This window comes from Aspergillus glaucus (genome assembly GCF_001890805.1).
Source record: "Aspergillus glaucus CBS 516.65 unplaced genomic scaffold ASPGLscaffold_19, whole genome shotgun sequence".
In the NCBI taxonomy this organism is placed as follows: Eukaryota; Fungi; Ascomycota; class Eurotiomycetes; order Eurotiales; family Aspergillaceae; genus Aspergillus; species Aspergillus glaucus.
In genome coordinates, this window is record NW_019170471.1 from 573,836 (window position 1) to 601,624 (window position 27,789).

Here is a 27,789-nt window from a genome sequence, read left to right on the forward strand (position 1 = left end):
GAATAGAACAAGCAAAGTAGTAAAGAGAAACCTAATGCTAGTGAGAATAAGATGTTCAGGATGTCCACACACAAACGTTAAAAGCGTGAAGAACCCAGAGTTCGCAGCGAAGAAGAACAGGAGACGAACAAAGTCTGGAGAGGCGCAAGATAAGCGACGATCCACGCGGCTTCATCCGACTGTAGAGTTGAAAAAGTCCCTGGATCGGAGATTTCTGTACTGGCTAGTTTATCCGCTGATTCTCCATTTGTGCATTTTGTCGATATAGGGATACTATGTATGGTTATATATAGGGGAGTAGAAGGGTTCGAGAACTGGACTCTAGCGTATCCCGTATTCATGTTGTTCCTGTAGCAAGTCTGTATCATCGCCATGGTGCTGTCGTGTCTGATCGTCATGTCAACTGTAGGGGTAACTGTTCCATACTCTGTAACTAGTTACTCTGTACTTGTAGGTATTCCTGTGTTGGCTTAGGCGTCTGGGGTTAACCGTACAGGGTAGGGACCGAGACCCTGTGGCACGTGAACCTCCTGACTTCTCTCTCACTCTCTCACTACTACTTCTCTGCCCGCTGCTCCTCCATTTCTATTTTCGTGGTTCAACTTAAGCTTCAATTCAGTTATCTTTGATTGTCAACCTTCATCTCTTCTCCCTGATTGACCCAAACTGACCCGCCCGTTTCCAATTCTGACTTCAACTGTGCTAACGTTGCGCCCTTTTGGGCCAGCGACCGTGCTGCATCGGCCACCTCGAGGCTACAATTAGACTCACCACTTTTATTCTCCGACTCTAGTTCAGTCGATCTGAACAGGAATACCTACACAATGGGTACCCTCCGTCTCGCCAGGCTGAGGTCTATCCTCCTGGCCATGATTACTGTTCTCCTCGTCAGCGCTATCTATCTATACTGGATCCCGACTCCTGCCTCGACCCCTGCCTCCGTCGTTCCCAATACGGCCTTCCAGGTGCCTCTGGCGGAGCGACAGAATGCTTTCTGGAAAGCCTTGCATCCGTTCCTGCAGAAAAATGCCCCCGCGAACCCTCCCCCCGAACGTCGCGGAGATGTTGGTGCGATTCACTTCAATGCCTCCTCGACCGATCCCCGACCCGACCTGATCCTCCTCAACGACCAAGATCGAAATGCGATGCAAGTGGCGCACGAGAACTTTGTCCTTGATGTTCGTCATTCAAAGGCTTTGCGACCGGTGCATAAACCTGGATCCAGAGGCATTGTGTCGACCGCAGGGGGTTCATACTTGCCAGTGTTCTTGTCGTCATTGCGGATGCTGCGTCGGGTTGGATCTACACTGCCGGTGGAGGTATATATGAAGGATTCGACAGAGTACGAGAAGCGCATCTGTGATGGGATCCTTCCGAAACTGAATGCGCGGTGCCTTGTGCTGGCAGACGTGGTGGGCAAGGAGACCATTGCGCACTACCAGCTCAAGGTGTTCGCCATGCTGTTTTCTTCGTTTGAAGAAATTCTCTGGATGGACGCAGACGCCTTCCCACTCTACAAACCCGAGGAGATCTTCGACGCGGACCCCTTCAAATCCACGGGATTGATCACCTGGCCCGATTTTTGGGCGTCATCAGTGTCCCCGGCCTACTTTGCTCTTTCGCAACAACCAGAACCACCAATGTCTGCACGACAGTCGTCGGAAACAGGCGTCCTCATGGTGTCAAAGAAGACCCATCTCACGACTTTGCTTGTGGCGGCCTACTACAACTACTACGGCCCTTCGCATTACTTCCGATTGCTGTCGCAAGGTGGCCCAGGCGAGGGCGACAAGGAGACTTTTCTACAGGCAGCGTCGGCTGTAGGAGATCCGTCCTACGCCGTGAGTGAACGCGTGGCAGCCATCGGGCACCCAAAGGACGGCGAAGACGGAATCTCAGGATCGGCCATGGCACAATCGGACCCCATTCATGACTACGTCCTGACCAGCCAGGACAAATGGCGAGTCCAGGACCCGGCCGTGGCTGAGCCTCCACGAGCGTTCTTTATCCACGCACATTACCCCAAGTTTAACCCAGCCGAAAACATCTTTGGCATGAAATGGGAAACCGCCCCGACCCTTCGACCTGATGGCACCGACGGACGGGCATGGACGACACCCGAGGACACACTCCAGCGGTTCGGATACGATGCGGAGAAGGCGTACTGGGAAGAGATCAAATGGGTCAGCTGCAATCCGGACATCGAGTTTAGGACGTGGAATGACAAGCCGAAGGTCTGCGCCAGGGTCGAGAACTACTGGCAGAATGTCTTTGCGGAGCCGCATCAGGATGATCCTAAATTCGGGGGGTGATGACTGACTGACGAGGTTCATGGATTTATCATTAACGCCAAAGGGCGTATATTCCTATCACGCATTGATAGGGTGTGGCTTCTTGCATGACTGGAATGCCTTCCCCCGCCCAGGGAAGTTGCGCCGATGTCCAGGACATAGCGCGACCAGCGATTGGCTTCAAAAGTTCCACCCTAGGCTGCATATATACAGCATACTGTCACTACGAGTCAAGACCATCATGTTAATATCTCCATTATTAAGATACAAGTCATGAGACCATGGAAAATCTAATGATACACATCCCAACCAAAAATGCTAAACAATCATAAAACGACATCATAAAGACTCATGCACCGAATTATTTGATACCCTTCTCGCGCAGTCTCAACTCATCATCCTTCTGGAGGTCGTGGTCGACCTGGGCACCCCGAGAGGGTTCGTGTCCGTGTAGCACGGCCTGCACGTATATTAGCCTCTGCTTATTTCACCAGCGGATCAATGTAAACATACCGGCGCCTCGGGGTTCTTCTTGCTCAATTCAGCTTCAGGGTCATAGCCCGAACCCGATGCCTTGGATGAATCAGTCTTCTGCGACTGAGCGGCGAGCTTGTTGGCGATGGAGCGGTCGTCCTCTGTTCTCGTTAGCCAACCATCATTATGCTCCAGTGACCAATGACAAACGTACTCGAATCAATGTTCTTGTGACTCCGGTGCTGACCCTCCTCGTACCTCTCGCGCTCGTTGATCTCGGACTGGGGGACGTTGCGCTGGTCACCGGCTTCGTAGATGGCGCCGTGGCCGACGTTGGAAAGGCCTGCTCCGGAGGTGTTGGATTGCATTGTGTTTGTGTGTGTGCTGTTTATATGTGTATGCTATTATCGTGAAGAATAGTTGCTGATTGATGGTAGAGAGTTCCTGGCCACGACTGGGTTCTTATACTGGGACATATCCGGACGCAGAAGTTGTGATGTCATACTGAATCGGTGAGATCATATAGTGGTTTTGGTGGGGCGAATTGCAACACAGCAGGATTGTACTTGGCCGGCATCCTGAACACGGGCTTCGAAGAAGAGGGAACAGTTAACAGGGTGTGGTATTGTGTCATGTTCTATTCGGTGTACATACTCGATCCCGTACAGGGAGGGTTGCGCAGATCTACCGTAGTAGCCCCATTCAGGCACGCGACACACTAGTTAGTTAGTAACTAGTTAGCTACGGAAGAGGTTTTAGCGACATCGAGGCTACCCTAATCCACTCTGTGTTTGTATTCTGTACGAAGTAGAGCATCGAACGACGTCCACGTGACTGACAGCCCAAAACGGTAATAGTAGATCGCGCTCATCTGTGCTGTAAAATATAGCACCCTTATTCTATGGGACAAACTAAGGCATGGACGGTATTTAGTGTGGTCATTATTACAGTATGATATCGTTAGGCACCACCGACGTGCCAAGATCGAAAGGTGCAATCAACATATTTTGTACTGGTTGATTCCATACCCCCCCCCAAATGTCTGGCCCTTGTACAGTACTATCTTCTACACTTGAACGAGTAGCTAAGACGCGTGACTATATGTCCCTCGAAGGAAATCGAAGCGTTTACACCTAGGCACGAGACCGTATCCTCGTTATGGTCTCGCATCAAAAAGCAGCAGGTCGTCTATGTGCGAGGTACTCTAGGAAGTGGGAAGTCAACCCTTGCATCTCTACTTCAACACCATGGTGGCTCGATTGGAACCAAACACGCAGATATGGAATATCACCTGGCCCGAAACGGTCGAGGGCTGTAACACATCCAATCTGTATTGGATTTTACTCAACGCCATTACGAAGCGTCCACTCGATAGGAACGACTGGCTCTCAGGTACACGCCTTTTAGCACACCAGTTTATGGAACGATCTGATCAAATTCATCGTACTGACTGAATTAGCCCAAGCTTCTGCTGGTATTCCTGTACATGATCCTTTCTGATTTATTCTAACTTGGATTTTCCGGATTTGCCAGATCCTCGAGCCCTTTTGCAAAAGTGTCAACAGAGATATCATTTACCGATGCAATCTTTTATCTACAGAGCGACAAATTTCTTGGCTCAAATGATCAAAACTACCCAATTCAGACGTGGTCTCCCTCCGGCCGATTTTTTGAAGAAACACCCAGAAGTTGCCCATCTCTTGCAGGAAGCCGTGTTGCCCTCGCATGTCGGAAAACTTCCAGAGCCGGGGCCTCCTTTGAAGATATGCTACAAGAAGGGATGGTTGCAGGCAGAATTAAATGGAGATCCTAACGATGTTCTAGCCGTTATCCCTACGATCTATGTATTCCCGTCAAACCTACATAAAAGGTAACTCCCCCACCCCGGCCATATTTGTGCTCTTGCTGATCTCTTGAAGATGCGTTGATTATCTCATTCTACACCCTAGTTCATTCCTATAAAAGATTTGTCCTTTCGCAGCAGTCCAGAATTCTGGGATGAGACACTGGACCTCGCTCCTGGAGTAGTTTCTCAGTGTGACGGCTCAACGCCTCAGTGGCTGATATCGACAAACGCCGCCATCCAAGCAAACAAAGAAAGCACTTAGCGCGGTCACAGAACCCATAGATAAAAACCCCCTTTTTTCCTGTCAATGGATTCCTCTTCTTCTTTCCTCTCCAGATTCAATATTCTCGTCGATGGCTACGCTATTTTAGATAGAAATATCATTTCGTTAGTATCTACTAGTCCGAGCCCGTGACACTCAACCAAAACACGTGCTACAATATGTTATTCGCGCCAGATACCGACGAGTGTGAATGTATGATTCAAAAAATATCAGAGATGGAAGCAAGTTTTTTTTTTTTTTTTTTTTTTTTTTTTTTTCTAAAAAAAAAACATCTTCCATAGGTTGGCATCTAAGCTGGCTATTTTTGATGCTATTCTAGGGTCTAGCTGGAGAAATACCATCCCGCTGGCGTGTTGAAGCCAGAGTAGGCCTCTGATTGTATAGTTAAATCCCAACTAGATCATGCATTCCATTTCTTCAAAGTAAGGCTCATATTCGGTGTCTGCAGAAGTGAACATTTCCACCGCTGCCTGGATATCTTGCGTGGTCTGATCGAACACATTGCTTTCCCCCTCCCACAGGGAATAATGGCTTTCTTCTTTCATAAGATCAAACGCTTCTTCACTGAAGCGAAGCCCAAGGTGCCTCTGGCAAAGAAACTGGATAAATTCGTAATGTGGCTCGTGCGTGCTAAAGAATTCATCATACTTATTCGGCTGGCCTGACGTACGGTGCAAGCATTGCAGGAGAATGTCGAGGTTTTCGTAGGGAAAATTGGTGGATAGCGCTGCCATCCTTGTTGATAGGTCCGCCGGCCTCACGCTCAACAATTTGCCGGCATCTTCGATTCGCCGCGGCATGTAAAATTCGTCTGGGTAGAAAGCTCCTGGAATAATGACTGTCGTCTTCTTGGGTTGCGAATGGACCTTTTCTCGTAAGCGAGTCCTGGAACGGATGCATTCGCCGTTTCGCTTCTGATATGTAACTAGATTTTTGTATAGACTGTCTAACTGATAATATGTGAATAAGAGTTGGACGAGCTCGGCGAATATAGTGGAGGCTTCGTTATTGTCAAGGCCGGGTGGGTTTGTGAACCCCATAGATTCAAATAACGACGAGACCTCCTTCAACTGGTGACCTTGAGCTCGTGCTTTACTTAGGCAAACAAGGAATTCGACAAGTGGACCGAAGATCTGCTGATGTCCCTCGTGATCTCCAAAGTTATACGCAGGGTATTTGAGCAGATATTGGGTATCGTTCAAGTCGAATGCAGACTGCACAAAGTACCGCTCTTCAGAGATCGTCGTCTTCAGCGTTTGAAGGAAATCACGAGGACGGTCGTCATCGTATGGGAAAAATGGTTCCTGGTACGCTCGACACAGTGCTGCGCCAACAAGGAAGAGCCGATACATAGACGCGTGGAACCCAACGCGCCAGGTTTCCCACACCTCGGGGTCCTCGTCAAAGTCTTCGAGACCGACCGTGCCTTTGAATAGGTCATGCCAGAAAATGTTCTCAAAACACTTGGCGAGATGCTCATAACCAAAGACACCCAGGAGTTCATCGTGCGATGGGAGGTTTATCTCTGGACTGAGCTGGTGGAATGGAAACGGATCCGGAGGTAGTTCTCCATTCGCAAGGTGTCCCTGCGCTATGACAGTGGCGCGAACCTGGGGGGGGGCAATTAGTCGCAGATAATTGCCATAGTCGGGCAAATGGACTTACTGCTATTAAAGCATCGTCAAATGCCCGGATCTCGACTCTCCCGAGCCGGCGAATAATCGGGGAAGAGATGGACAGCCATAGAGAACGGAATCTTCTGCATGCCGAGCCTAGTGCAATGGCTTGTTGGAAGGTGTCACAACTGTCGAAGATCTCTGTAAGAACTTCGGCTGGTAGGCTTGTAGGGGATGTCATTGTGGACTATTCTGGGGAAGAGAAGGTGGTTGTCATCGTCGGTGCTTGGCGGTAAAGAGTCACAACCCCGATCCCGGCGAGTTCTCATGGGCATAACTCAATCACAAGAAAAAATCTCTTCTTCTTGCCGTAAATCTCATTTCCAGCGCCTGAACTATGAATTACCATTTGTTCATCTCCCTCGTCACTGCCTCCCGTCTACTCAAACTACTCAGACTCACGGCCCAATGACCAGTCCGTGGTCCAATATCAATTGTCCCAGGTCGCCGCATGGTACCTGGCAATAACCAACCCTTTGCGGGAGATAGACCATCTGAAGGACGTGCTACAGTATTCACCGAACTGTTTCGTTGGGCTCATTTTGACACTAGTCTTGCAAAACTGGATGCAACGAGTAGCTGCTGGTATTGAGATTATAGTATATCGCTTGTGCCGTTAGATTAGAAACCAATGAACCCTGACCTAAGTCAGAATTATAGAAATATCACATAGTTAACTCACTGTTTCCTCAACCTTCTTTCACCGGATTTCAGACTTCTCCTTTAACGAATTCTTTCAAAATGCAGATGCGTGTTGAACCCAGCATTCCCGAAAATCCCGAATACCTCAAACGTCTATTCGAATGCAAAGACTTTACCATTCACCATGACGACTGTCTGGTAGCTATGATGTGGTTGTTCTGGCACTCTCATGAACAGTTTACCAAGATACGCGCTATAATATTTATGCACGCCGTGAGGAGCTTAAGCAATTTTTAGAGGATGAGCGCTATACAGCGCATCACGAGAATATAAAAACAGCCATCAGTATATATGATGAGGATATCCTACCCAGTGAACAACGTGTGTGGATACGGGGAGGTCCGGTTGTTGATGAAAATGATCTGATCGTTGAAAATGGACATCCATATTGGGGTGAAGTATATCTAACCATTCCTTTACACTTCTCTTACTGCTACTCTTGTTGATGGAAGCTAATCAATGTGTTTCAGGGGTTTCCTGAACAGTCGTGAGATGATGCAGGTGGCTTGACTCTGGTTCTCGCTTATGGGATGATCGAGGCTCGGAGATATTGGCTTTATGATTTGTGAAAGGTATAGCAACCATTGAATTATACTATTGTACTTGGTGCTAAGGCAATGACTTTCGTTGATACAGTCTACTTGTTTTCATAGGACCTACACAAAACTGGAGACCCTGTCACCGTAACAACTTGATCAAATTCTGCATGACTGTAGGCCTACATGGTTATATTCAACAGCTGTGTACAAGTACCCCTACATCATCTTCCCTTCCCAGTGTTTGGGAGCCCTACGTGCTACGCACCACGTTTGGCTATACCCGACAGTGATTTATATACTGTTTTCTGTTTGGCGTGGGCTTACGGAACCGCGCGTATTGGTCAGGAAGATAAGCAGGGCATTGAAAGCCTTTACGGAGCGGGAACTTTACCGGTACCGGGATTTCTGGATGGCCCTCAGCACCTTCATACTCAGGCGGATCACCAGTAGTCTGGGTGATTGTGCTTTGGATTGGTGACACAAGGGACATGCTAGAAACGTGCAACGGGCTTGGAACAAGTTCGAGGTTGTGTGAGACGTGGTCCGATGATACTCTTGACTCTTGACCTCTGACAGGTAACAGAAGTGACTCCCTTATTGTGTTTTTAAACATGTCTCGCTTGTCTCGTTCTGGGAAAGAGGCTGGAAGTTTGTTCCTAGGCTGTTCTCTCTCGCATATCAATCAGTCTTCGACGTATACAGAAGTCAACAAGAAGCCATGGAAGACCGACATCTCTACGCCAACCAGTTAGCGAAGATGGTTGTGCGAGGTGGCATTCCAGACAGTTGAGAAGCAACTCCTGCCCCTGCATCTGTTGCCCGCAGGTCAACCAAGATCCCTGATCTCCCGATGCTCACGGATGGCAAGGAGTCCCGTTTCGAAGACTGGTTGCTGTTGATGGGCCAGAAACTGGCTGCCAATGCAGATCACTTTGACGCTCCCTAACTCCACATGGTGTACATTACCAGCTGCTGCAAGGGTAAAGCACACAAGCACATCACTCCTTGTATGCAAGATGATGCTATAAACCCATATAATGACTCCAAGGGAATGCTCGACCACCTGAAGACGATTTATAGCCATCCAAACCGCGTCACCACTGCGAAGCACCAGTTCCGACAACTATACATAAAAGTTGGTGACAAGTTCCATGACTTTCTGAATTCCTGTACCTTGCCGCTGAAGCAGGTGTCGCTGAAGACGATTGGAAAGGATAAGCTGCACCACAAGTTGATAACAGAGCCCCAGAAGCTGTGTATCTCAGATAGCATCAAGGATGGCACCTTCCAGGAGTTCTCATGCGCTGCTTCCCAGACCGCTAGTCGACTTGAGGTCATCAACCACCGAACCCAGAAGAATCACGCCTTCAACTCCACCTCAACCAGCAAGGGCACCACCGGTGAAAGCCCTACATAGATCAGTGGTGGTTTCTTGGGGCATTCCGGAAAGGAAGGAGGGGAGGGGGGGAATACCAGATATTGGGCATGATTAGCGATCCCTTCGGGATGCGATAGCCCTTGTAGATGTCGTCTTGGGTGCACATGTGCGGGATAACCATCGGGGCGACAGGGTGCCAGCGGAGGGTTTCTTTGACAAGGGCGTCGATGTAGGGGAGGTTCTCATGGTCAGTGTAGGAGGGGATCTTGTTTGGTCCAAGGATGCGATTGATCTCCTCTTGAGCTTTGCGTTGGACGTCTTGGTAGAGTCCCATGGCGAGGAAGAAGCATGATAGAGCTGATACAGTCTAGGTAGTTCAGCAATGGCTAAGATAGATGGCTGGGCTGCCGTACTGTGTCTGCTCCGCCTGTATAAAGCGATCCGGCCGCCCATTTGGCTATGAGTTCCCATTTGTCGGAGACCCCTTCTAGTAAACTGGCGAGACATGAGGGCGAGTAGTTACCCCTGCGCATCTGCCGTCGAACCAGGAGGTAGGGCTTCTCAATTGTCGTGAGCAGGGTCCGTCGCCACACGTTGGCCGTCTTCTTGAATCCCATCCCTGGGAACCATGTCGGCAGCTGTTTCACTAGATCGCAAGTCAGCGACATCCAGTAATAAAATTGGAATTTCTCCATAGTATCAACCAGCCACATCCCAGGCATCCCGGCAATGGAAAACTTTTCCATTGAGTCATTCACCAGATCAACAAGCGGTTCACGACCATGGGGCTCAACTGCATAGCCATACGCAATCTTCAAGATCACAGCACCGGCTTCCCTACACTCTGTCAGTGACACGGGCCACATAATTTGGAATATGTAGTACAGCATACGTCCGAATATGCTGCACCAGATCCTCCGGGTGATGCAACACCCGCAGCAGAAACCTTCGGATCTCTACCTCCTGCAGCGGGTTGAAGCGCGTGACCGTCGTCTTGGAGCCCAGCACTTGATGCATCACTTTGCGATAGCTGCGGAACCTGTCTGAGTATGTCTGCATTGACAAGATGTCTTTCCAGCCCACCCTGCATTCACCATCAGTTTGGTTTTCAAGGAATTGTGGGGGTTAGTGAGGTTGGCATTTCCCCAGCGAAGACCATATGCGGTCGTGATGAGTAGATTGCTGAGCGCTTCTCCATCAGATCAAATGCCATTTGGGACTTGGGAGTCATTGAGAATGACGATCGTTTGGCCGAAGATGGTAATGGAGCTGATTGGGCCTATCAATTGGTTTGCAATAAAGAATTAGAGAGGTTTGTCGTATCATAGACAAGTCGTGAGCCTACCGTAGAGCTCCTTGAACATCGCCCAATGCTCCCAATCCTTCTTCCCCGGCGGCGGCAGATCCCCCAGGTTCCCAATGAGAGGCTTCCCCTTGGGACCTGGTGGGAGCGGCGCCAGGTTTTGTCTGGGCGACAGGAGCTGTCTGAGCACATACAGCGCAGCAAGTCCCAGGAGGACACTGGCAAGACTGGAGAGCCCCATGGTGACGAGGAGCTCAAAATACTGGGAGGAAAGCAAAAATATGATGAAAGTGATCCAATGTTTCTGTCTAATTCAAAGAGGGCCTCGTCATTCTTATTGGGTCCGAACCAGTTAGGCTTCCAGGCCAAATTGGGGGATCTACCAGAGTCAATGGACCATTCGTCCAAACTCCAAAAGTGTTGACCCCCCCCCCCCGATTAGTCATGATCAATCAGAGCCCGAGCCTCCCAACTACCCTAAACGTACGACTGACTGCTGTCCGAGCATATGCATGAACGGAGACGACTGTATGATGATAGGATTGGGGACTACGGCTACGCAGCCAGCATCCTTTGACTATGGACCAGCGCATACACGCATTATGCACTTTGTATTCCTTTTGTCTCTGAACTTTTTTTCGCAATGATTTCCTTTAATAGTTAGATTGATGGCCGCCAGATTGTCTATATATAGGCCTTACGATAGATAGTTTTCTCAATCAGAGTTCTTCCTCTATTCATTCCGAATAGTGCCTATGACATTCTACCGAGCATAGTAGTTGACAATAGTTATGTACAGGCATATGATAAAGAATGTATAAGTCCGCAGTGCGGGTCGGTGCCCTAACACAGTTCAGAAAGGAAAGGGCGCTGGTATGATCAGGGTAGGTTTGATCCATGGATCTAACTGAGTTCATTGCTTCTATGATTTACTTTCATATGTGTTTCGCAAAATGTCAAAATATCTCTAGTCTGAACGTTGTCATGGTCAATTTGTACTTGTATTTATCAACACAAAACAGAGGCCATTCTGTTAAAAATCGTGAAATTGACTGTAAGTCCTGAAGAGCTCAACTGGTATCCAGAGCCATGTCCAGTCTTCAATAGACAAATTCTGCACACAATCATTAGCCCATAGTATTCTTCCCATTGTGTATACTCTCCAAATTTACCCTTAATTACGCGAACACCAAGTCGCCGTTTTCGTTGATAATACGCTCGGCCAGGTTGATCTCAGCGGGGACGAAACTCCCATCAGCCTCTGTCAGTTGTGCCTGAAGAACAGGCACCTCACCCTCAAAGTCCAACTCGACATCATCAGCAGTCTTGGAAAAGTTCCCATCCCCCCACTGGAACTGACCTAATTCAAAACAAGTCCATTCAGTTAGATACAACTAAGACTTCCAGACAGGAGCAGAATGGGGAAAAGTTCCATACCATCGTCATTTCCAAGGATCTCGTCCAGGTCAATAGAAGAATCAATTAGTTCGCCGTCATCATTTTTAAGCTGGGCAACAAGGACGTGGTCACCATCAATGCGGATTGTTTTCAGCACTCAAGTGGAAGCTCATGATGAAAGATTGGTTGAATCAAAGTATTTCAAGCAATTTTCTTTTGTATGTTGAGAGATGATTGATGTTTTCTGTTCTGTCTTCTATGTTTCTCACGCCGGATCGCGCTCTCTATATATACCCCATCTTGCCCTCACCATTCCCACCAGGTGGAACTTCCCTTCAGCTGAAGGTTCAGCTAAGTACTTGCATATTTACCATACCACTTAGCCTCAGATTATTTGCTTATGGGCTTGTGTGGGTATCCCTGACTAGTAGAACCTATTATGACACATTGGGATCTCAATTCTCAGCTAGGATAGGCAGCCCGAGTTGAAAGGTCTAATCAACTGCGACCGCTTATATGTATGTACACAAGAGTGATATTGATAGACTATATCCACCATGATAATAAAATGAATGCTTAGCCATCTAAAGCGTATGGCTACGGTGTTCCTATATGAGGAATCTGTCAGACTCAGTAAGTGGACCGACTATTAATCCGTCTCAACTTTCATCACTCCCCTTCGTACAGTCGCCGCGAATATCAATCTATCTGGCAAAAAGAAAGCAATAACAATTGACAATTTCATAAGCGGCGGTTGGATGCGCACTTCAACTTCCATATGTGTTGAAACTTCTCCTTTTCCTCCGATCAATCCATGCCCACGCTATCAAGGAATCGTGTATGGGCATTGTGATGGGTGGCCTTCGTTAGAGCATCAGCAATCATCTTGTCTGTTGGCAAATGCTCAAGGCGAATCTCTCCATTGCCTATATGGTCCCGAATGGCATGGTAGCGAACGGCTATATGCTTTGTCTTCGGGTGGTCAACAGGATTATCGGCTAGGTGGATGGCGCCCCGGTTGTCTTCATATATGATTGTAGGCCCAACCAATCCTCTTCCAATGGCGTATAGGAAGTGGCGGATTCAAATTGCTTGTTTGGTGGCCTCTGAAACTGCCATATACTCAGTCTCCCCTTCGCACTGAACGTCAATCCAAAGGTGATAGTTCCCTTGATATATCGGAGTATGTGTTTGGCTGCTCCGAGGTGAATTTGGCGAGGTTCAGCAAGATATTGAGACAACTGATTCACTGCAAAGGCAATATCTAGTCTGGTTGCTATAACCAGAAATATCATTCGTCCAATTAATCTCTGGAACAGTTTATGCTCGCTTCTTCCCAATCGCGGACTATCCTCCGAATTCAATTTGACGCTTGGGCTGATCGATATGCTTGCTGGATTGCAATCAGCCATGCCAAACTCCTCTAGAATCTGATGTGCGTAGGATTCCTGGTCTAGGCGAATAGTCCCATCTTTCCTCCATGTGAAGCGGATCCCAAGCAGCTTCTTGATTAACCCAGAGTCAGTCATTGGATGAAACCCCTTCAGTTTCCTCTTTGAGTGCATCTATCTCACTCTGATCCTTGCCGAATATGACGATATCATCCACGTAAAGGGCGATAATCAATCCTCGCTTATTGATGAATATGCTAGGATCCACGGTGATGGGTTCGAACCCGATCTTCCTCAGGAATTGAGCGATCTTCCGATGCCATAGGTTCGCGGATTGGCGCAGTCCATATAGCGACTTCTTTAGCTCAAGGACCATACCCCCTTTGGCGTCCGGATCAAAATCCTGCAATCCCTCTGGGATCTCCATGCAGAACCAACAAAGGCACTCAATGCATCAAGTAGGTGTGCAACCATACCACATTTGGCTGCAATTGCGAACAGTATCCGCAGGCTATCAAGGCGGAAAACAGGTGCAAAGGTCTCATCAAAATCATCATGCGATTGCTCATTTCCTCTGACAACCAGTCGGGTCCTGAAACGCTTTATTCGACCATCTGGGCCGAGTTTCAAGTCAAATACCCATCTATTAGTGGATATAGTTGACGTTCCATCAACTTCCTTTCGTGGAATCACTTTCTAGGTATTGAAACTGATGAGAGTGCTCAATTCATTATGGATTGCCTCTTTCAATTTTGAGCCGTATATCAGGTCGTTGATGGTTTCACTGTATGACTTTGGTATCCGTATTCCTGCTTTCTCATGTGCCTTATGCCAATCTCATATTCTCGGTCTTCTTGCCATAGCTCAATAGCTACCGCAAGTCTTGCCAACTGGACTTTCAATCCCTCATTTCCTCTCGCTCAGAGATCGCAGACTACACCGTTCGCTGGCCCCGCAACCTGCTCCTTGATGTAGAGGAACGCCGTGCCGAGCTCTAGAGATTCCTGAAAGATGGTCGCTACGCATCGCAACATGAAAACATTAAAACCAATCCATCTTCCTTTCTGAATCGATTCATTAACGATTTCCTTAGGGCGCATGTCACTTCCTGCTGCTAACGAGGAGGCTGTGAGTATGGCTAGTGGTGGGTTGTCCTATTATGATCATGGGAAATTCAAGCATGATTGATCATAATTCATTCTTCGCGCCTTCTCACTGGCCTTTTATAGAATCCCATGGAATTACAATGTTTCTTAATTGAGGACGTAATTCTTGTCTTATACTCGGGCACTGCACTGAGCCCTATTCTGATCGTGAGACCAGACACGAATTGGATTATCGTCTTGTTGCCCATTTGTACTGTGTTATGCTTATCACTGTTTCTGCAGACCTGATGATTCGAATCCCCTGCCAGTATATTGCCCGAGTATTTGTCTTGTTTCTTGGTATCCGACCGTACAGGTTGCCACTGAACATGGCTAGACGTACTTTATGTATGTATACTTCGGAGATAAGACGGCGCAGCATTTCCCCACACATCCCACTTCGCTGAACATCCAGCACTCAACCACACCCAATTCAACCCCAAGTACACCACTCCTGTACAACAAAATGACCGTCGAACCAGCCTACCAGGACCTTTTCGAGTCCCTGAAATCCCGCTTCCAATCCGCCACCTCCATCGATGCCTCGAAATGGCCCATCCTAGCCATGGCAACCCTCGTCGCGGGGCCTGATCCCGATCACGCCCACAACCTCTACCTGTACCTCCTTAACCAGCCCGAATATAATCAACCGGGCTCGGACGCCCGCAAGGATCTAATCCGCCGTCTACGCGAAGCCCTCGTCAAAGCCATCCCGCTCGTCGGCGTGTGCAAGCCCATCGAGGCGATTCTGGCGATTAGCAACGTTGAGCGGGAGGAGGATAAGGAATACACGTTCACCCGTGAGAACTGGCAATGCGATGCTGCGAACCACGAGCGTGCGATTGGGTGGTTCCAGAAGCTGTACGCGGGGAATTCATCGGGGACGCTGGATCTGTTCCGCTCGCACCGCGACTTTGCTTGGTTATCCACGGAGATCACGTACGGACTGTTCCTGTCTGATCGGCAGGTGCTGGACGATGTTGATACGCAGCTGGTTGTGTTGCCGGGGATTATGAGCCAGAATTTGAAGACGGAGACGCATTGGCATATTCGCGGTACGAGGCGGTTGGGTGTGCCCCAGGAAGATGTACAGGTCATTTGGGATTGTGTGCAGCTTGTTGCGGGGTTCTTTGGGACTAAGCTGAACCGAGTGCCTACAGTTGATGCGGTTGAGCCGGATGTCTAGTTTACGCTTCACGCGTTACGCTCTACGTATATAGATCTACGATAGAGTAGAAAGACATAGACTGAATGCATGCAATTAATCATCTATTCGTGCTCGCATAACCCAATAACCCTGTATAAAACAAACTAGAAAACAAAATGCAAATCCCTTACTCCATCTCGATAGTACCCGGAGGCTTGCTCGTAATGTCATACACCACCCGGCAAACACCGTTGACCTCGTTCACAACCCGACGGGACACCCGCTTCAGGAACTCGCCGTCAAACGGATACCAGTCCGCAGTCATGAAATCCCTGGTTTCCACCGCACGCAGCGCAATCACCTGCTCGTGCATGCGCTTGTCACCCATCACACCGACAGCCTTGACCGGCAGCAGCGCCGCAAACGCCTGGCTGATGTTCTGGTACAGGCCGGCGGCCCTGATCTCCTCGATGAAGATGACGTCGGCTTCCCGTGCGATGCGCAGCTGTTCGCGGTTGACTTCGCCCAGGATACGGATGGCCAGACCCGGACCGGGGAAGGGATGGCGCCAGACAAGCTCGTGCGGAATTCCGAGGTTGGTGCCCAGAGCGCGGACCTCGTCCTTGAAGAGCTCGCGCAGCGGCTCGATCAGCTTGAGGTGCATGCCCTCGAGCAATCCACCAACGTTGTGGTGGGTCTTGATGGTGGCGCTAGGGCCCTTGAACGAGATACTCTCGATCACGTCGGGGTACAGAGTACCCTGCAGAAGCCACTCGATGTTGCCCTCCTTGTCAGATCCGGCAGCAGCATCGGTGATCGACTTGGCTGTCTCCTGGAACACCTCGATGAAGGTGTTACCGATTATCTTACGCTTGCGCTCGGGGTCGGTCACGCCCTTGAGAAGGTTGAGGAAACGGTCGGAAGCGTCGACGACCGTGAGGTTGATTCCCAGTCCCTTTTCGAGAGTCTCATGCACCTGCTGAGCTTCGTTGAGACGCAACACTCCGTTGTCGACAAGGACGGCATGGAAGCGGTCGCCAATGGCCTCCTTCATCAGCTTCGCAGCGACGGTCGAGTCGACACCACCGCTGACGGCACCAATGACCTGACCCTTCTCGCCGACCAGGGTCTTGATGCGCTCAACCTCCTTGTCCACGAACTTCTCCATGCTCCATTCCTGCTTGGCGCCACAGATGTCGACAGCAAAGTTCTTGAGGATCTCAGTTCCGCGGGGAGTGTGAGTCACTTCGGGGTGGAACTGAATACCGAAGTAGGGCTTGGTGGTGCTTGCGATACCGGCGAAGGGAGCGTTGTCGGTGGTAGCAATGACCTCGAAGTTGTCAGGGAGCTTGGCGAGCTTGTCGCCGTGGGACATCCAGACCTGAATCTTGTCATCAAGACCCTGGAAAAGACGATCGATGGAGCCCTCCTTGCCAGCTTGACGGTGAATGTTCAGGTGGGCGTGTCCGTATTCCTTCTTGTCACTGGCCAGGACGTTCTTTCCGTGGTGCCAGGCGAGTTCCTGTAGACCATAACAGATACCGAGGATGGGGACATTCAGGTTGAACACCTCCGGGTCGACGTGAGGGGCGATCTCTTCGTAGACGGAGAAGGGGCTTCCGGACAGAATAACACCGGTGGGCTTCCAGGGCAGTTCGGCGATCTTCTGGGTGCACGGCAGCATCTCGGAGTAGACATTGAGCTCACGGAGACGTCTGGTAATTAGGTGGGAGTACTGAGAACTGCGATAACTGTCAGCGCTTCGAACAATCTTTCTATCACTGTCTCAGGGCTTGCTTACCCAAAGTCCAAGACCAGGATGGTATCGAAGGTCTTGTGCGGCTCAATAGCCGTCTCAACGTTGGAAGCCATAATGCTGGAACTGGGGATTGTAAAGGAGATTGAAGTAGGATATCTCCCCAGACGAAAGGAATGTAGAACTGGTGGGAATGACTCCAAAGGAAGAGAAGAAGAGAAAAAAATCACCCCGCGATAAAAAAAAAATCGATAAAAAAAAAAAGTCCGAATCGGGTATAGCGCGGGACCCCATCGGAGCAACTTTTTTTGACCGGATTGCGCCTCGACGCTACATAAAACAATACATTTCTACACAACCCTCACTGATCTCTTACACAATGGGAAAGCGCAAGCAGCTCAAGGATGGCGACGTTGTCATGGGGGGTGCTGACCCGACCGTCGAAGGTGACGAGTCCGACGAGGTACGGCGCAAAGTGTTCTCCACGAATGCGATAGCGATAGAGATAGCTTGCTAATGGCTACCGAGTATAGGAGATGGATATTGTGAATGTCGACTTTGAATGGTTCGATCCTCAACCCGCGGTGGATTTCCATGGCCTCAAGAGCCTTCTCCGTCAGTTGTTCGACGCCGATGCCCAGGACTTCGACATCTCTGGTCTGGCCGATTTGATCCTGTCGCAGCCGTTGCTGGGGTCAACAGTCAAGGTCGATGGCAACGAGTCCGATCCATATGCCTTCCTTACAGTCCTCAACCTCCAAGAACACAAAGACAAGCCCGTGATCCAGCAATTGGGCTCCTACGTCCAGCGCAAAGCCTCATCCGTTCCCTCCCTCGCACCGCTGGCAACTCTCCTTTCGCAGACTCCCGTTCCACCTGTGGGTTTGATCCTGACTGAGCGATTGATCAACATGCCCTCTGAGGTTGTCCCACCGATGTACGGCATGCTCCAGGAAGAAATCGCCTGGGCTATTGAGGAGAAGGAGCCGTACAACTTCTCACACTACCTGATCGTGTCCAAGGGCTACGAGGAGGTCGAGTCGAAATTGGATATGGAAGATGCGCGTCCGAACAAGAAGAATAAGAAGTCGGGCAATAAGGTGGAGCAATTCTACTTCCACCCCGAAGACGAGGTATTACAACGTCATGCGCAATGCCATGGCTCGTATGAGTACACACATGAGCGCGACGAAGGACACTCGGATTCAAAACGGGCTTTCCAGGAGCTGGGTGTCAAGACGACCGGAAGCCTGTTGTTGATTGACGCTTCCAAGTTTGAAGATGCCGTGAAGGATGTCACTGGATACCTCAAGCCTCCTGTGTAATGATGTTAAATGACTATTGTTTGGAACGGAAGAGAAAAGAATGTGCTGGTTTCATGATTTCTATCCATGATTAACTACTTAGTATATACTGCATGGCGTATCTCAAAGCTTTTATCTGTCCCTATGTATCACTCCCATTGCGTTCCCTTCAGGCGCTGCATTAGATATTCCACCTCGACTACCTTGGTAAGGGGAATGACACAGTTCTGCGATGATATTAGCGCACTCCTAAAGGCTCCTTGTTGGTGCTGAACTCACCTTATACATGGACACCACCGCGTCGGTATCAATCTTCGGCCCCGACTCCACGGGGAAGGCAGGATCGGTACCATATGTTCTGGCCTTCAACCCCAGTCTCTCCAGCACCTTCTGCTCGATCTTGAAATCGGTAATGGCCGTGTCAATCCCCGCGCGGTCGTTTTCCTTGATCATCTTGGCAAATCTCTCCGGCTCCTTTTGGAACTTCGACTCCGCAACGAACTTGCCAAAGTGAATCCGACGAGACAGCGCTTGCAAGCAATTGACATCGCATGTTGCCGCAGAGCCGTAGTTCTCTTGTGCCTCGCCCCGATCGCCCAGCTCCGACATGGGGCAGATAGCGGGGAGGATCTCCTCCACGTAGCGTTGCTTAATTGTTTCGTTCACGTTCACATCGTTCTTATGTAGGATCTTGGGATATTTCAACGGCTGCAGAACGGGGTCTTCGAGGGCATCAGGGAAAAAAGGGTATTCGTCCGGGGATTGGTAACGGCGGACTCGCGACTGGAGACGTTCCTGCTCGTGGAGCAGGTACTCCAGCAAACTGAGCTCACTGCCAGGGATGGATACGCCGCCGCGGGCATAGATAGTCTCGTTGAGGGGGAATTGCACTCGTTCGATCAGATGAAAGGTAATGGTGTCTTCAAGGCGACTATTAGGAGTCCATGAAGTGAGTCAACTTTTCCTTGTAGCGGGGCAGGAAAATTGCGATCCAAGGGGGACAGAGTAAGAATACATTAACTGGAATCGGATGTTGGCCAAGTCCAACGCTTTGGAAGGATCCCCAAGACTGACAGCAGCGTCCATGATGCCTAGTAAGCAAGGGCAGGGGTTCAATCGGGTGGGGGGTGATGGTAGTATGTTACTATCTCTACATCGGGCGAAGCTCGAAGGCGGGGAGATCATAGTCAATCATAGTCAATCGCCTCGGTGGTATACATATGTTCTACGGAGTACAGTCCACGAACATGTTACAATGATACTTTCAATCACAATTAACATGACAAGCCCTAGATCTATATATATTCCACAATCGCACATAACATATCCGCAAATTCTTGTACGATGCCTGCAGTATGCTGAATAATCGCGTGGCAGGGGTCACATGACCTGCACGGCATAGCGGCCTGAGTACCCTCGGCACACGACAGCGAGAGCACTGACGGTTGGAGGGAATTTCTATAGATAGCCTGCTAGACTTTCGTGCGCAATTTATACTGTCGAATAGAATCGACTCTATAGCGCTGCTTGTGAACTGGCGGTACAGAGTACGGAGTACATACTACTACTGTACGGAGACGCTAACCACCCCCGGCAGTAAAATTACTCTCGGGAATGCGGTAGGAACTCAATCGGGTTGAAACTCTCACTTCTTCCTCTCTCGACAACGCCCTTGACAGACTGCAGTGAGACCCTTATCCCTGGCTCAGGCAGGTGTATATTTGCTTTTGCTTCCATACAGCTTCTCTTACTTGCGTATGGGTCTTGCTTAAGTCCGGAGTGTTCCCCCTCCTCTGGTTGGACTCATGGAGAAGCACCGCCGGGATGAGTCCCCTTCCGGTCTATCAGATATCATTGAACAAGACGGCCTTTTGGGAACCGGTTTAACGGTAGGTCAATTCCCTTGCTTGTGTCTACCGGCCATTGCTGACTCTGTTGTGATGGCATTCTCCAGTCCCGGCATATCGAAGCCTTTGGACGTAAGGTTACCTCCACAGCCGGACATCTGATGGGACCATCGGGGGACTCGACTAACAATGCTCATTATCACAATGCCATGGTGGGCATCCACCGTGAATTACGACGCCCGAATACGCAACGCAAAGTCTTCTCGTTAACCCAAACCACCCCTACCGATCTGGTTCGCTCGAAGCTTTCCACTTCCGAAATCCAATCCCGCGCCGTTTGCGCCCTCCCCGATGAGCTGCTTGCGAACATCCCGGACGACTCCAGCTCGTACTCGCTATTCGAAGGTTTCCAGGTTTCCCAGGAGGACCGGGAATACCGGAAGTCTCACCGGCGGCGCACATCGAAAAGCAAACAACTGGAAGATGGAAAGTCTGCGGGTGGACTTCCGTCATCTCCGGATGGGCTGAAGAAGGAGCGGGAGATCCACAACCGTCGGTTGGAGATGATGGGTGTTCGCAAGAACATGTGCAGCTCGGAGATCCACGATATCGACAATAAAATCGCAAACCTCCACAACATGCGCAAGATTGTTTTGGATCGATTGGCAGGCCTGGAGATGGATGAGGCAGAGCTGGAGAATGAACGTGGGTGCATACCTATTTCCCAAACATATTGAGAATCCGCATCTGACCCTAAACAGTGACCGAGATCGACAATAAGCTGGAAGACATTCAAGAAGAGCCCCCGGAGACCCCTAAAACCGCGGATACCCCGAGAACATTTGAGACAAGCGATAACTCGTCTGCTTCGGGAGACCCAGCTATGGATGCTTCGTTCATGTCGGAATCGATCTACCAGAAGTTGCCTTCGGCATCTCCAAAGCCCATAAAGCATAAATCTACCAGTAAGTCTCCGGAAAGTCTTGGTTATCTCGCTCAAGATGATCTAACTGATCGGAACAGGAAAACGCTCCATGCCCGTCTTACATGAGCATTTTGAGCCTGGCTCGATGATCAAAGAAATCGAAGCGCACACTGATATGGTAACCGCCATGGATTTCGACTATCCTTTCGGGACCATGGTCAGCGCTGCCTTGGATGATACCGTGCGGGTTTGGGATCTCAACGCAGGCCGGAGCATCGGATTCTTGGAGGGCCACCATGCGTCGGTCCGGTGCCTCCAGGTCGAGGACAACATTGTAGCCACAGGGTCGATGGATGCTTCGATTAAGCTGTGGGACTTGAGTCGCGTGCGCACGGTTTCCCGATCCAGTCATATTGGTAGACACGAGGAAGACGAAGATGATGTGTTCTCGTCGCCTCCGTCCACGACCATGGAAGATTGCTTTGTACACTCGCTGGACGCTCATGTTGCTGAAGTCACGGCTTTGCATTTCCGAAAGAATACCCTGATTTCTGGCTCTTCCGATAAGACTTTGCGACAATGGGATCTGGAAAAAGGTCGCTGCGTGCAAACGCTGGATGTTCTCTGGGCTGCGGCCCAAGCAACTTCATTGGGCACCGAGAGTCAGTGGCGGCCGACTGGACGCACGCCAGACGCCTCTGCGGACTTTGTCGGCGCGGTTCAGTGCTTTGATGCTGCTCTGGCCTGTGGTACTGCTGACGGTATGATCCGTCTCTGGGATCTTCGGAGTGGGCAGGTTCACCGCAGTCTTGTGGGTCATACGGGACCTGTTACTTGCCTGCAGTTCGATGACGTCCACCTGGTTACTGGTAGCTCCGACCGCAGCATTCGGGTATGTTTCTTTTTCCTATTTCGCTTTCCAGACGACTAACTCGTGTCTAGATATGGGATCTTCGCACCGGGTCTATCTTTGACGCCTATGCCTATGACAAACCGATTACCAGCATGATGTTTGATGCTCGACGGATTGTTGCCGCAGCAGGGGAGAATGTGGTCAAGGTTTACGACAAGGCCGATGGACGCCACTGGGACTGCGGCCCGGGCGTTGGCATTGATGATGAGCAGGGACCATCTCCGCCCAACGTCGAGCGTGTCCGACTCAAGGATGGATACCTTGTTGAAGGCCGAAAGGACGGTTTTATCGGGGCTTGGACTTGCTGAGCGACGAAAGCCCGAGAGAAGTACGATTTCTTGTTACGACGTTCCGCCCATTACATTGTAGCTATGCCAATTTCAGTTTCTTTCTTTTTCATTCGTTGATCCGCGCAGCTTGGAGCTACTGTGTATACTATTGTTGGAAGCCAATATAGAAGCAAAGCGACTGACCCAGCCAGCTGTACGGAGACAAAAGCAGGAGGCTATTGTCATTTTAACAAAGAGTAATGCCAGCGTAAAGATAGAACATTCCCTAGAATTGGAGACATAAGGGGATTCACTTCAATGCAGTCTTTCATCTCAACTTGTTGACTTGCACAATGAATAATAATGAGCAATGAATGAATGAATGCCAAGCCTTGTCCCAAATAGGAAACAATGAGCCGCAGATTGGAGTTCGCTTTCATCTGGCAGACTCCCCTCCACCTCCACCAGCACCACAACCGTCATACCACGATTTATTGCCAAAAACGCGTCTGTTTTTATACTCTAGGAATTACAGCACTACAAAACGACATTCTATACCAGCAAAATTCTCTCCGTTGTGTCGCCAATGCTGCTCGGGTGTTGATCCGTGTCGCGTCGCGGCTTGTTGTGATCTCATTGCGGCGCCCAAGACAACCAGGAGAAAGCACCAAAGAGAGAAAGAAGCGCTTCATGCTCGTTCAATCACCTTTGTGTTTTCCATCGGAAAGGGAATATCGACAAAGAAACCGAGACAGTGATCTTTGTTGCTCTGCGCGGCCAGCGACACATTCACCTCTCCGACGACAGCATTAATACCCCTCCGTTTCCTTCAATCTCGAGCATTCGTCGCTTCTCTCGTCCTATCTCGTCCTTGCCAAACAGCGCTTTCTTTTTATTCGTCCCGCTGCCAGAGTAGAAATCCATCGAAACCAAATCGAATAACTCCTTGAGGCTGCGATTTGTAAGTGCAGAGTACTGTCCCTTTAGACCCTGCTAATCTCCTATCCTAGGACACAACATGCCTCCTAAGCGCGCCGTGAACCGGCGTGATGGCCCAGTAGCGCGCTCCAACGACAATGGAACCCGTTCATATCTCGCGGAGATCTCCGGCCCACAAGCCACGAATCCAAACCTGCCAAACATTCCGGCGAAACCTTCCTGGGGTTACGGGTCGTCGACAGCGCCGGTCTTCCCTCGCCAACTGTCGATAAAGTCGGGGATGAACGTGGATGATATGGCGGAAAGCATCGAATCTGGGGTGAAGAGCGCGCAGGATCGCGATGAGAACGGTCAAGAAAACCCCCCGAAAGCAAACCCGAAGCCTCGTGCAAATTCGCGACAAACAAGACGATCGGTCTCCGCCAGTATTTCTCCAGCACGTCGTCGGAGAAGACGCGAGCCGACTCCCGATCAGGTGCAGTTGCTTGGTACGCTGAGAGAATCTACGGTCTCCCCGAACCCCCGCGCGGGAGATGGCCTGTCGACCGCGACGCCATCTCCTCCCGTTCCACACGCCATCTCGACAGAATCAAGTCCTCCCCCTGTCCCTCCATATCCGACTTTACCATCAGCCGAGCCTCTGTATCCCTCTCCGCTTCTTCGACTCGATTCTACAGCCCGCCAAGGAGCCCCGCGTGGAGGTTCACCCCAGCAAGAAGACAATCTTGACAACGAGTCCGTTATTTCGTGGAACGTTGAACGCGATATTCACGAAGATGATTTACAACGAACCCGCCCCGCTAGGTTTCGCGAAGAGCGACAGGGCAAGAACCTTACGGCGCCGCCTCGACGGTTCTCGGGTCTTGCCTTCCCCAACGAAACTATCCAGGAGGAAGATGAGCCCGAGTCTGAGGGATCTGTCAAGAATTCGCCTACACCTGAGCCGGCACTAGAACCTCAGGATCAAAGTGATACCCAGCCTAGGGCTCTGTCAGAGCCTCAACCAGATCCCGAGCCCGCGCTCGCCCCCGAGCCCACCCCCGAGCCCGAGCCGTCCACGGCCCCTACGAGGACAATTATACCTAGAATGAATCTGCACGAAACCTCGTCTTCTGGAGTTAGCCCGCCGTCTCCAGTGCAATCCGTCAAGGCCGCAGTCAAATCCGGGGTACAATCCATTCCCACGCCGTCCTTTTCTTTCCGCCAGAGCCAAGTGACTAGGATAGCTGCCATTCTCATTCTGACCATACTGTCTATACTCACGGTCTTTACTTTCAGTGAAAATTTGGCCAATATATCCAGCGGCATTAGGTCACGTCTCCCATTCGGCAGACAGTCGCCTTACATTCCATTGAACGGCACCGCCATGGATGCTATTCACAGTCTCAGCAAACATGTGGCAAGGATAGACACGCGTGTCTCGTCACTATCTGGGGAGGTGGCTACTGTCAGGTCGGAGGTTGAGAATATGCCACCCCCAACGACTGTGGTAGAGCCTGTGCCAGTTTGGAAAGCAACGCCCACGCCAAAGATCAATTTCCTCGCGCAAAGCATGGACGTCAAAATCGATCCTCAAAAAACCAGCCCAACTGTCGGTCTGCCGTCCAACTTTTTCGAGCGTGCTACTCATCGTCTAATGGAACCCGCCACGAGCTTGGTTAGGTGGGTCCTTTCCTTCCCAGAGCCATTGGGACCTCTCGCGGCTTTGACGCATTGGGAAGATGCGGGAGATTGCTGGTGTAGTACCCCGGATTCTGGCGTGTCGCAATTGTCTGTGATACTAGGCTTGCCGATCACACCAGAAGACGTTGCCGTGGAGCACATTTCAAAAGGTGCCACCGCCGATCCCGGATCAGCACCCAAAGAAATGGAGTTATGGGCTCATTACGTTGTGAGGAATGAAGATTCCGCCACCAAACGATCTTGGGTGCCATCTTTCCTCTCGTCCTCAGAGGGATCCTCTAAGCGATCTGAGTCTACAGGATTCTCGGATCAGTTTTTGCCACGCGAGAAGATCATGGAAGCCCTCCACATTGCCTATCGCGGTGAACCCGATGCTTCTTTCTCGGATGACGAGCTCTTGGGTCCTACCTTCTACCGCATTGGGCGGTGGATGTATGATATTAATAGCCCGGAACTTGTCCAAGATTCTAGCCTAGCAGCTGTTATCGATTCGCCTGACATCAAGGTGGACCACGTGGTATTTCGGGTCAAGTCTAACTGGGGCTCTGATTCTACCTGCATGTATCGATTGAAGTTATACGGGCATCTATGAAGAAGCTTGATTTGTTTTGTTTTTGCTACTGTTCTTTTTAGCAAGGCGTTTGATGGGCACGGAAGGGTGGATAGAGGCGTTTTGCAATGTGCTGTTCGATTCTTGTCCATTCTTTGACTTGTCGCATCGTGGACGGCGTTAAAAGGTCTGGTGGACCGATGTATATCTTGTTCTTTGTGAAGCGTCCAATTTGTTGATATACCAAGCAGTTCAATTTGATAGCAAGCATGGCTCATTATTTCTCTAGTTCTCAAAGCACAATTACACACTCGAATCAAACTCCGGATTCACCCACGACGGCAACGGTGCTGATGCCCGCATCAACGCCCCAAATTTTTGCAACAGGGCAAAGACCAGTGTTCCTGCCCCGGCGACAATCAGCGCTTGTGCGGTAAACGTCCAGGTCCAGCCGGACGAGGCTTGCCAGGAAGAAATGAAGAACTATCGCACCAATGTCAGTTTTTCTTTTTTTACTTTTTTTTGTGGGGGGGGGGGTTATGGTAAGGACATACCGGATTGATAAAGGCACTGAGGTTGAGGAACACAGCGTAAAAGGTGACGACGCTGGTGGACTGGAGGGGATAGCTGTCAACAATGTAGCTGCTCGTCACGGTGTTTCCGACTTGAATTCCTGCGGCGACTGTGCAAGTCAGTAAGTAGACTAAGGCAGAGAGGAGAAGAGGTGTTGCTTACAGAGAAAGAAAGCCACCTGACCAACCATCCAGTGGTAGTTCTTGTCGATGCTAATGCCCCAGACAATCAAGCCAACTAGCTCAAGGTGAGCTTCTCATCTTCCTTTCCTCCCAAGAAAAACTCACCAGCTGTAACTAAAATAGCAGGATACGCCAGCCAAAGCCTCATTTCAGCCACGCGAATGTTCCCATTCCTCCTTGCCAACCAGTCAACAAGCCAGTCGCTCAACCTGCCCGAACAGCAGATTTCAGATACCAGCGTCCCGAGAAACAACCCCAGGAACAGCAATCCCTGAATTAACGGACTATACGACGCGTACGCAGCAGGTACCATCGTAATCACGGACAACACCCACCAGTACCAGAGAAATGAGTATCCAAGAATTGCGATGACGACGGGGGGGAATCGGAACGTGAGGAAGAATCGAATAACCGAGTCCCAGGGTTTGGGATGGCGCATTCCTGGTATGGGGCAAAAGTTGAGGAATAACAGGCTCTTGGTTCTGGGGATATCGGTTTCTGATGAGGATATGGTTGGGTGAGGTGCCTTTTCGGGGTCTGCTGCTGCTGCTATTCCTGTCTCTGTTGACGACTCTGATGCCGGCTGCATTCGATTACGTGGATACAAGGTCTCGGGCATGAAGAAGAGCTCGAGGAGCAGGAGAAATGCGAAAAGAATAGCGTTGAACCAATTGATCCATGAGGCACTAAGCAGATTGAAGAAGCCACCAACTGCCCAAATCAGTTTGTTGTCGCCTCGTTCATTCCGTGAGCTCTGACTTACAGGTTGGACCGAGCAGAAGCCCCGAATCAATGGCAAGTACCCATAACCCGAGCTTTTCTCCACGTTCATAATTGAAGAACAGATCGTTTACTTGTTATTCTTAGCACCAAAGAACTCTCGATGAATAGAACTGTCCGCATTATTACTCTGATCCATCTACTGAATCTTTCGGATCTTATCTCGCTTGACGGGGCGCCTGGAACATCAAAATCAGCACCCAAGAGAAACACGTCTTTTTCACGCGTCAATCGACCGATAGGGGCCTTCTGGCACCTATAAACCACCATGGAGGCTCTGAGACCCCGTGGTGGTGGTATATCACACGCGTCACCCCCCGGAGTGGGCAACGTGGCCTCCCAATTCGCGGAAACACAAGATATGCCAGTCACCCCAACGCCAACCCGCTGGCGATCTGGGAACGCGATGCAACCTGGAATTAATGAAGGCAGCATGGAGAGTATGAGCGTGGATGAAAATGAAGGCCAGGAGCGCGGGCGACCTGGGGGATCCAG

The 27,789-nt window shown here is 50.1% G+C and overlaps 13 protein-coding genes across 13 annotated transcripts; 6 read left to right on the plus strand and 7 right to left on the minus strand.

The window, feature by feature from the left end:
• Positions 1-824: 824 nt before the first annotated feature.
• Positions 825-2,312, plus strand: ASPGLDRAFT_38247 (alpha-mannosyltransferase; the record flags this gene model as incomplete). Its single annotated transcript, XM_022544923.1, has 1 exon — positions 825-2,312. The coding sequence occupies one exon, from the start codon at positions 825-827 to the stop codon at positions 2,310-2,312; it is 1,488 nt and encodes a 495-aa protein (XP_022398177.1).
• A 340-nt stretch (positions 2,313-2,652) lies between these two features.
• Positions 2,653-3,133, minus strand: ASPGLDRAFT_38248 (uncharacterized protein; the record flags this gene model as incomplete). The annotated part of the gene is made up of 3 exons (XM_022544924.1): positions 2,653-2,751; positions 2,805-2,926; positions 2,980-3,133. The coding sequence occupies 3 exons, from the start codon at positions 3,131-3,133 to the stop codon at positions 2,653-2,655; spliced, it is 375 nt and encodes a 124-aa protein (XP_022398178.1).
• Positions 3,134-3,801: 668 nt separating this feature from the next.
• On the plus strand, positions 3,802-4,878 carry ASPGLDRAFT_677302 (uncharacterized protein). Its single transcript, XM_022549183.1, has 4 exons — positions 3,802-4,157; positions 4,225-4,239; positions 4,299-4,635; positions 4,685-4,878. Exons 1-4 carry the CDS (start codon positions 4,013-4,015, stop codon positions 4,725-4,727), a joined length of 540 nt encoding a protein of 179 aa, XP_022398179.1. The 5' UTR covers positions 3,802-4,012; the 3' UTR covers positions 4,728-4,878.
• Positions 4,879-5,175: 297 nt separating this feature from the next.
• On the minus strand, positions 5,176-6,751 carry ASPGLDRAFT_177337 (uncharacterized protein; the record flags this gene model as incomplete). The annotated part of the gene is made up of 2 exons (XM_022542896.1): positions 5,176-6,504; positions 6,560-6,751. 2 exons carry the CDS (start codon positions 6,749-6,751, stop codon positions 5,290-5,292), a joined length of 1,407 nt encoding a protein of 468 aa, XP_022398180.1. The 3' UTR covers positions 5,176-5,289.
• A 2,478-nt stretch (positions 6,752-9,229) lies between these two features.
• On the minus strand, positions 9,230-10,733 carry fmaG (cytochrome P450 monooxygenase fmaG; the record flags this gene model as incomplete). The annotated part of the gene is made up of 5 exons (XM_022549292.1): positions 9,230-9,556; positions 9,603-10,026; positions 10,082-10,273; positions 10,329-10,458; positions 10,535-10,733. 5 exons carry the CDS (start codon positions 10,731-10,733, stop codon positions 9,230-9,232), a joined length of 1,272 nt encoding a protein of 423 aa, XP_022398181.1.
• A 937-nt stretch (positions 10,734-11,670) lies between these two features.
• On the minus strand, positions 11,671-12,035 carry ASPGLDRAFT_132715 (CVNH domain-containing protein; the record flags this gene model as incomplete). The annotated part of the gene is made up of 2 exons (XM_022541142.1): positions 11,671-11,852; positions 11,930-12,035. Coding segments are annotated over 2 exons (288 nt in total), but the record flags the coding sequence as incomplete, so codon positions are not given.
• Positions 12,036-14,823: 2,788 nt separating this feature from the next.
• ASPGLDRAFT_50545 (uncharacterized protein) lies at positions 14,824-15,709 on the plus strand. Its single transcript, XM_022547332.1, has one exon. The coding sequence runs from the start codon at positions 14,893-14,895 to the stop codon at positions 15,610-15,612; it is 720 nt and encodes a 239-aa protein (XP_022398183.1). The 5' UTR covers positions 14,824-14,892; the 3' UTR covers positions 15,613-15,709.
• gua1 (GMP synthase (glutamine-hydrolyzing)) lies at positions 15,677-17,530 on the minus strand. Its single transcript, XM_022542897.1, has 2 exons — positions 17,375-17,530; positions 15,677-17,315 (listed from the first exon to the last, which is right to left on the minus strand). The coding sequence occupies exons 1-2, from the start codon at positions 17,443-17,445 to the stop codon at positions 15,761-15,763; spliced, it is 1,626 nt and encodes a 541-aa protein (XP_022398184.1). The 5' UTR covers positions 17,446-17,530; the 3' UTR covers positions 15,677-15,760.
• Positions 17,531-17,708: 178 nt separating this feature from the next.
• On the plus strand, positions 17,709-18,654 carry ASPGLDRAFT_132573 (protein-transporting protein BCP1; the record flags this gene model as incomplete). Its single annotated transcript, XM_022541126.1, has 2 exons — positions 17,709-17,792; positions 17,863-18,654. 2 exons carry the CDS (start codon positions 17,709-17,711, stop codon positions 18,652-18,654), a joined length of 876 nt encoding a protein of 291 aa, XP_022398185.1.
• Positions 18,655-18,782: 128 nt separating this feature from the next.
• ASPGLDRAFT_28303 (chorismate mutase ARO7) lies at positions 18,783-19,719 on the minus strand (the record flags this gene model as incomplete). The annotated part of the gene is made up of 3 exons (XM_022543747.1): positions 18,783-18,860; positions 18,913-19,564; positions 19,649-19,719. The coding sequence occupies 3 exons, from the start codon at positions 19,717-19,719 to the stop codon at positions 18,783-18,785; spliced, it is 801 nt and encodes a 266-aa protein (XP_022398186.1).
• A 537-nt stretch (positions 19,720-20,256) lies between these two features.
• mdv1 (WD repeat-containing protein) lies at positions 20,257-22,799 on the plus strand. Its single transcript, XM_022547333.1, has 5 exons — positions 20,257-20,522; positions 20,588-21,185; positions 21,242-21,445; positions 21,504-22,297; positions 22,348-22,799. The coding sequence occupies exons 1-5, from the start codon at positions 20,439-20,441 to the stop codon at positions 22,624-22,626; spliced, it is 1,959 nt and encodes a 652-aa protein (XP_022398187.1). The 5' UTR covers positions 20,257-20,438; the 3' UTR covers positions 22,627-22,799.
• A 652-nt stretch (positions 22,800-23,451) lies between these two features.
• Positions 23,452-25,820, plus strand: ASPGLDRAFT_677802 (uncharacterized protein). The gene is made up of 2 exons (XM_022549187.1): positions 23,452-23,548; positions 23,598-25,820. The coding sequence occupies exon 2, from the start codon at positions 23,606-23,608 to the stop codon at positions 25,799-25,801; it is 2,196 nt and encodes a 731-aa protein (XP_022398188.1). The 5' UTR covers positions 23,452-23,548; positions 23,598-23,605; the 3' UTR covers positions 25,802-25,820.
• Positions 25,821-26,062: 242 nt separating this feature from the next.
• ASPGLDRAFT_132535 (putative MFS transporter) lies at positions 26,063-27,368 on the minus strand (the record flags this gene model as incomplete). Its single annotated transcript, XM_022541125.1, has 5 exons — positions 26,063-26,242; positions 26,314-26,441; positions 26,495-26,569; positions 26,620-27,225; positions 27,278-27,368. Coding segments are annotated over 5 exons (1,080 nt in total), but the record flags the coding sequence as incomplete, so codon positions are not given.
• Between the last annotated feature and the right edge of the window lie 421 nt (positions 27,369-27,789).

Excerpts from the sequence above, each read along its gene's own strand:
- ASPGLDRAFT_677802 (XM_022549187.1), top strand. The coding sequence starts at position 23,606 with ATGCCTCCTAAGCGCGCCGTGAACCGGCGTGATGGCCCAGTAGCGCGC.
- ASPGLDRAFT_50545 (XM_022547332.1), top strand. The coding sequence starts at position 14,893 with ATGACCGTCGAACCAGCCTACCAGGACCTTTTCGAGTCCCTGAAATCC.
- ASPGLDRAFT_677302 (XM_022549183.1), top strand. The coding sequence starts at position 4,013 with ATGGTGGCTCGATTGGAACCAAACACGCAGATATGGAATATCACCTGG. Across the intron at positions 4,636-4,684 it reads CCGTCAAACCTACATAAAAG|ATGCGTTGATTATCTCATTC; the intron begins GTAACTCCCCCA and ends GATCTCTTGAAG.
- gua1 (XM_022542897.1), bottom strand. The coding sequence starts at position 17,445 with ATGGCTTCCAACGTTGAGACGGCTATTGAGCCGCACAAGACCTTCGAT. Across the intron at positions 17,316-17,374 it reads ATCCTGGTCTTGGACTTTGG|TTCTCAGTACTCCCACCTAA; the intron begins GTAAGCAAGCCC and ends CAGTTATCGCAG.
- mdv1 (XM_022547333.1), top strand. The coding sequence starts at position 20,439 with ATGGAGAAGCACCGCCGGGATGAGTCCCCTTCCGGTCTATCAGATATC. Across the intron at positions 20,523-20,587 it reads TTTTGGGAACCGGTTTAACG|TCCCGGCATATCGAAGCCTT; the intron begins GTAGGTCAATTC and ends GGCATTCTCCAG. Across the intron at positions 21,186-21,241 it reads GGCAGAGCTGGAGAATGAAC|TGACCGAGATCGACAATAAG; the intron begins GTGGGTGCATAC and ends GACCCTAAACAG.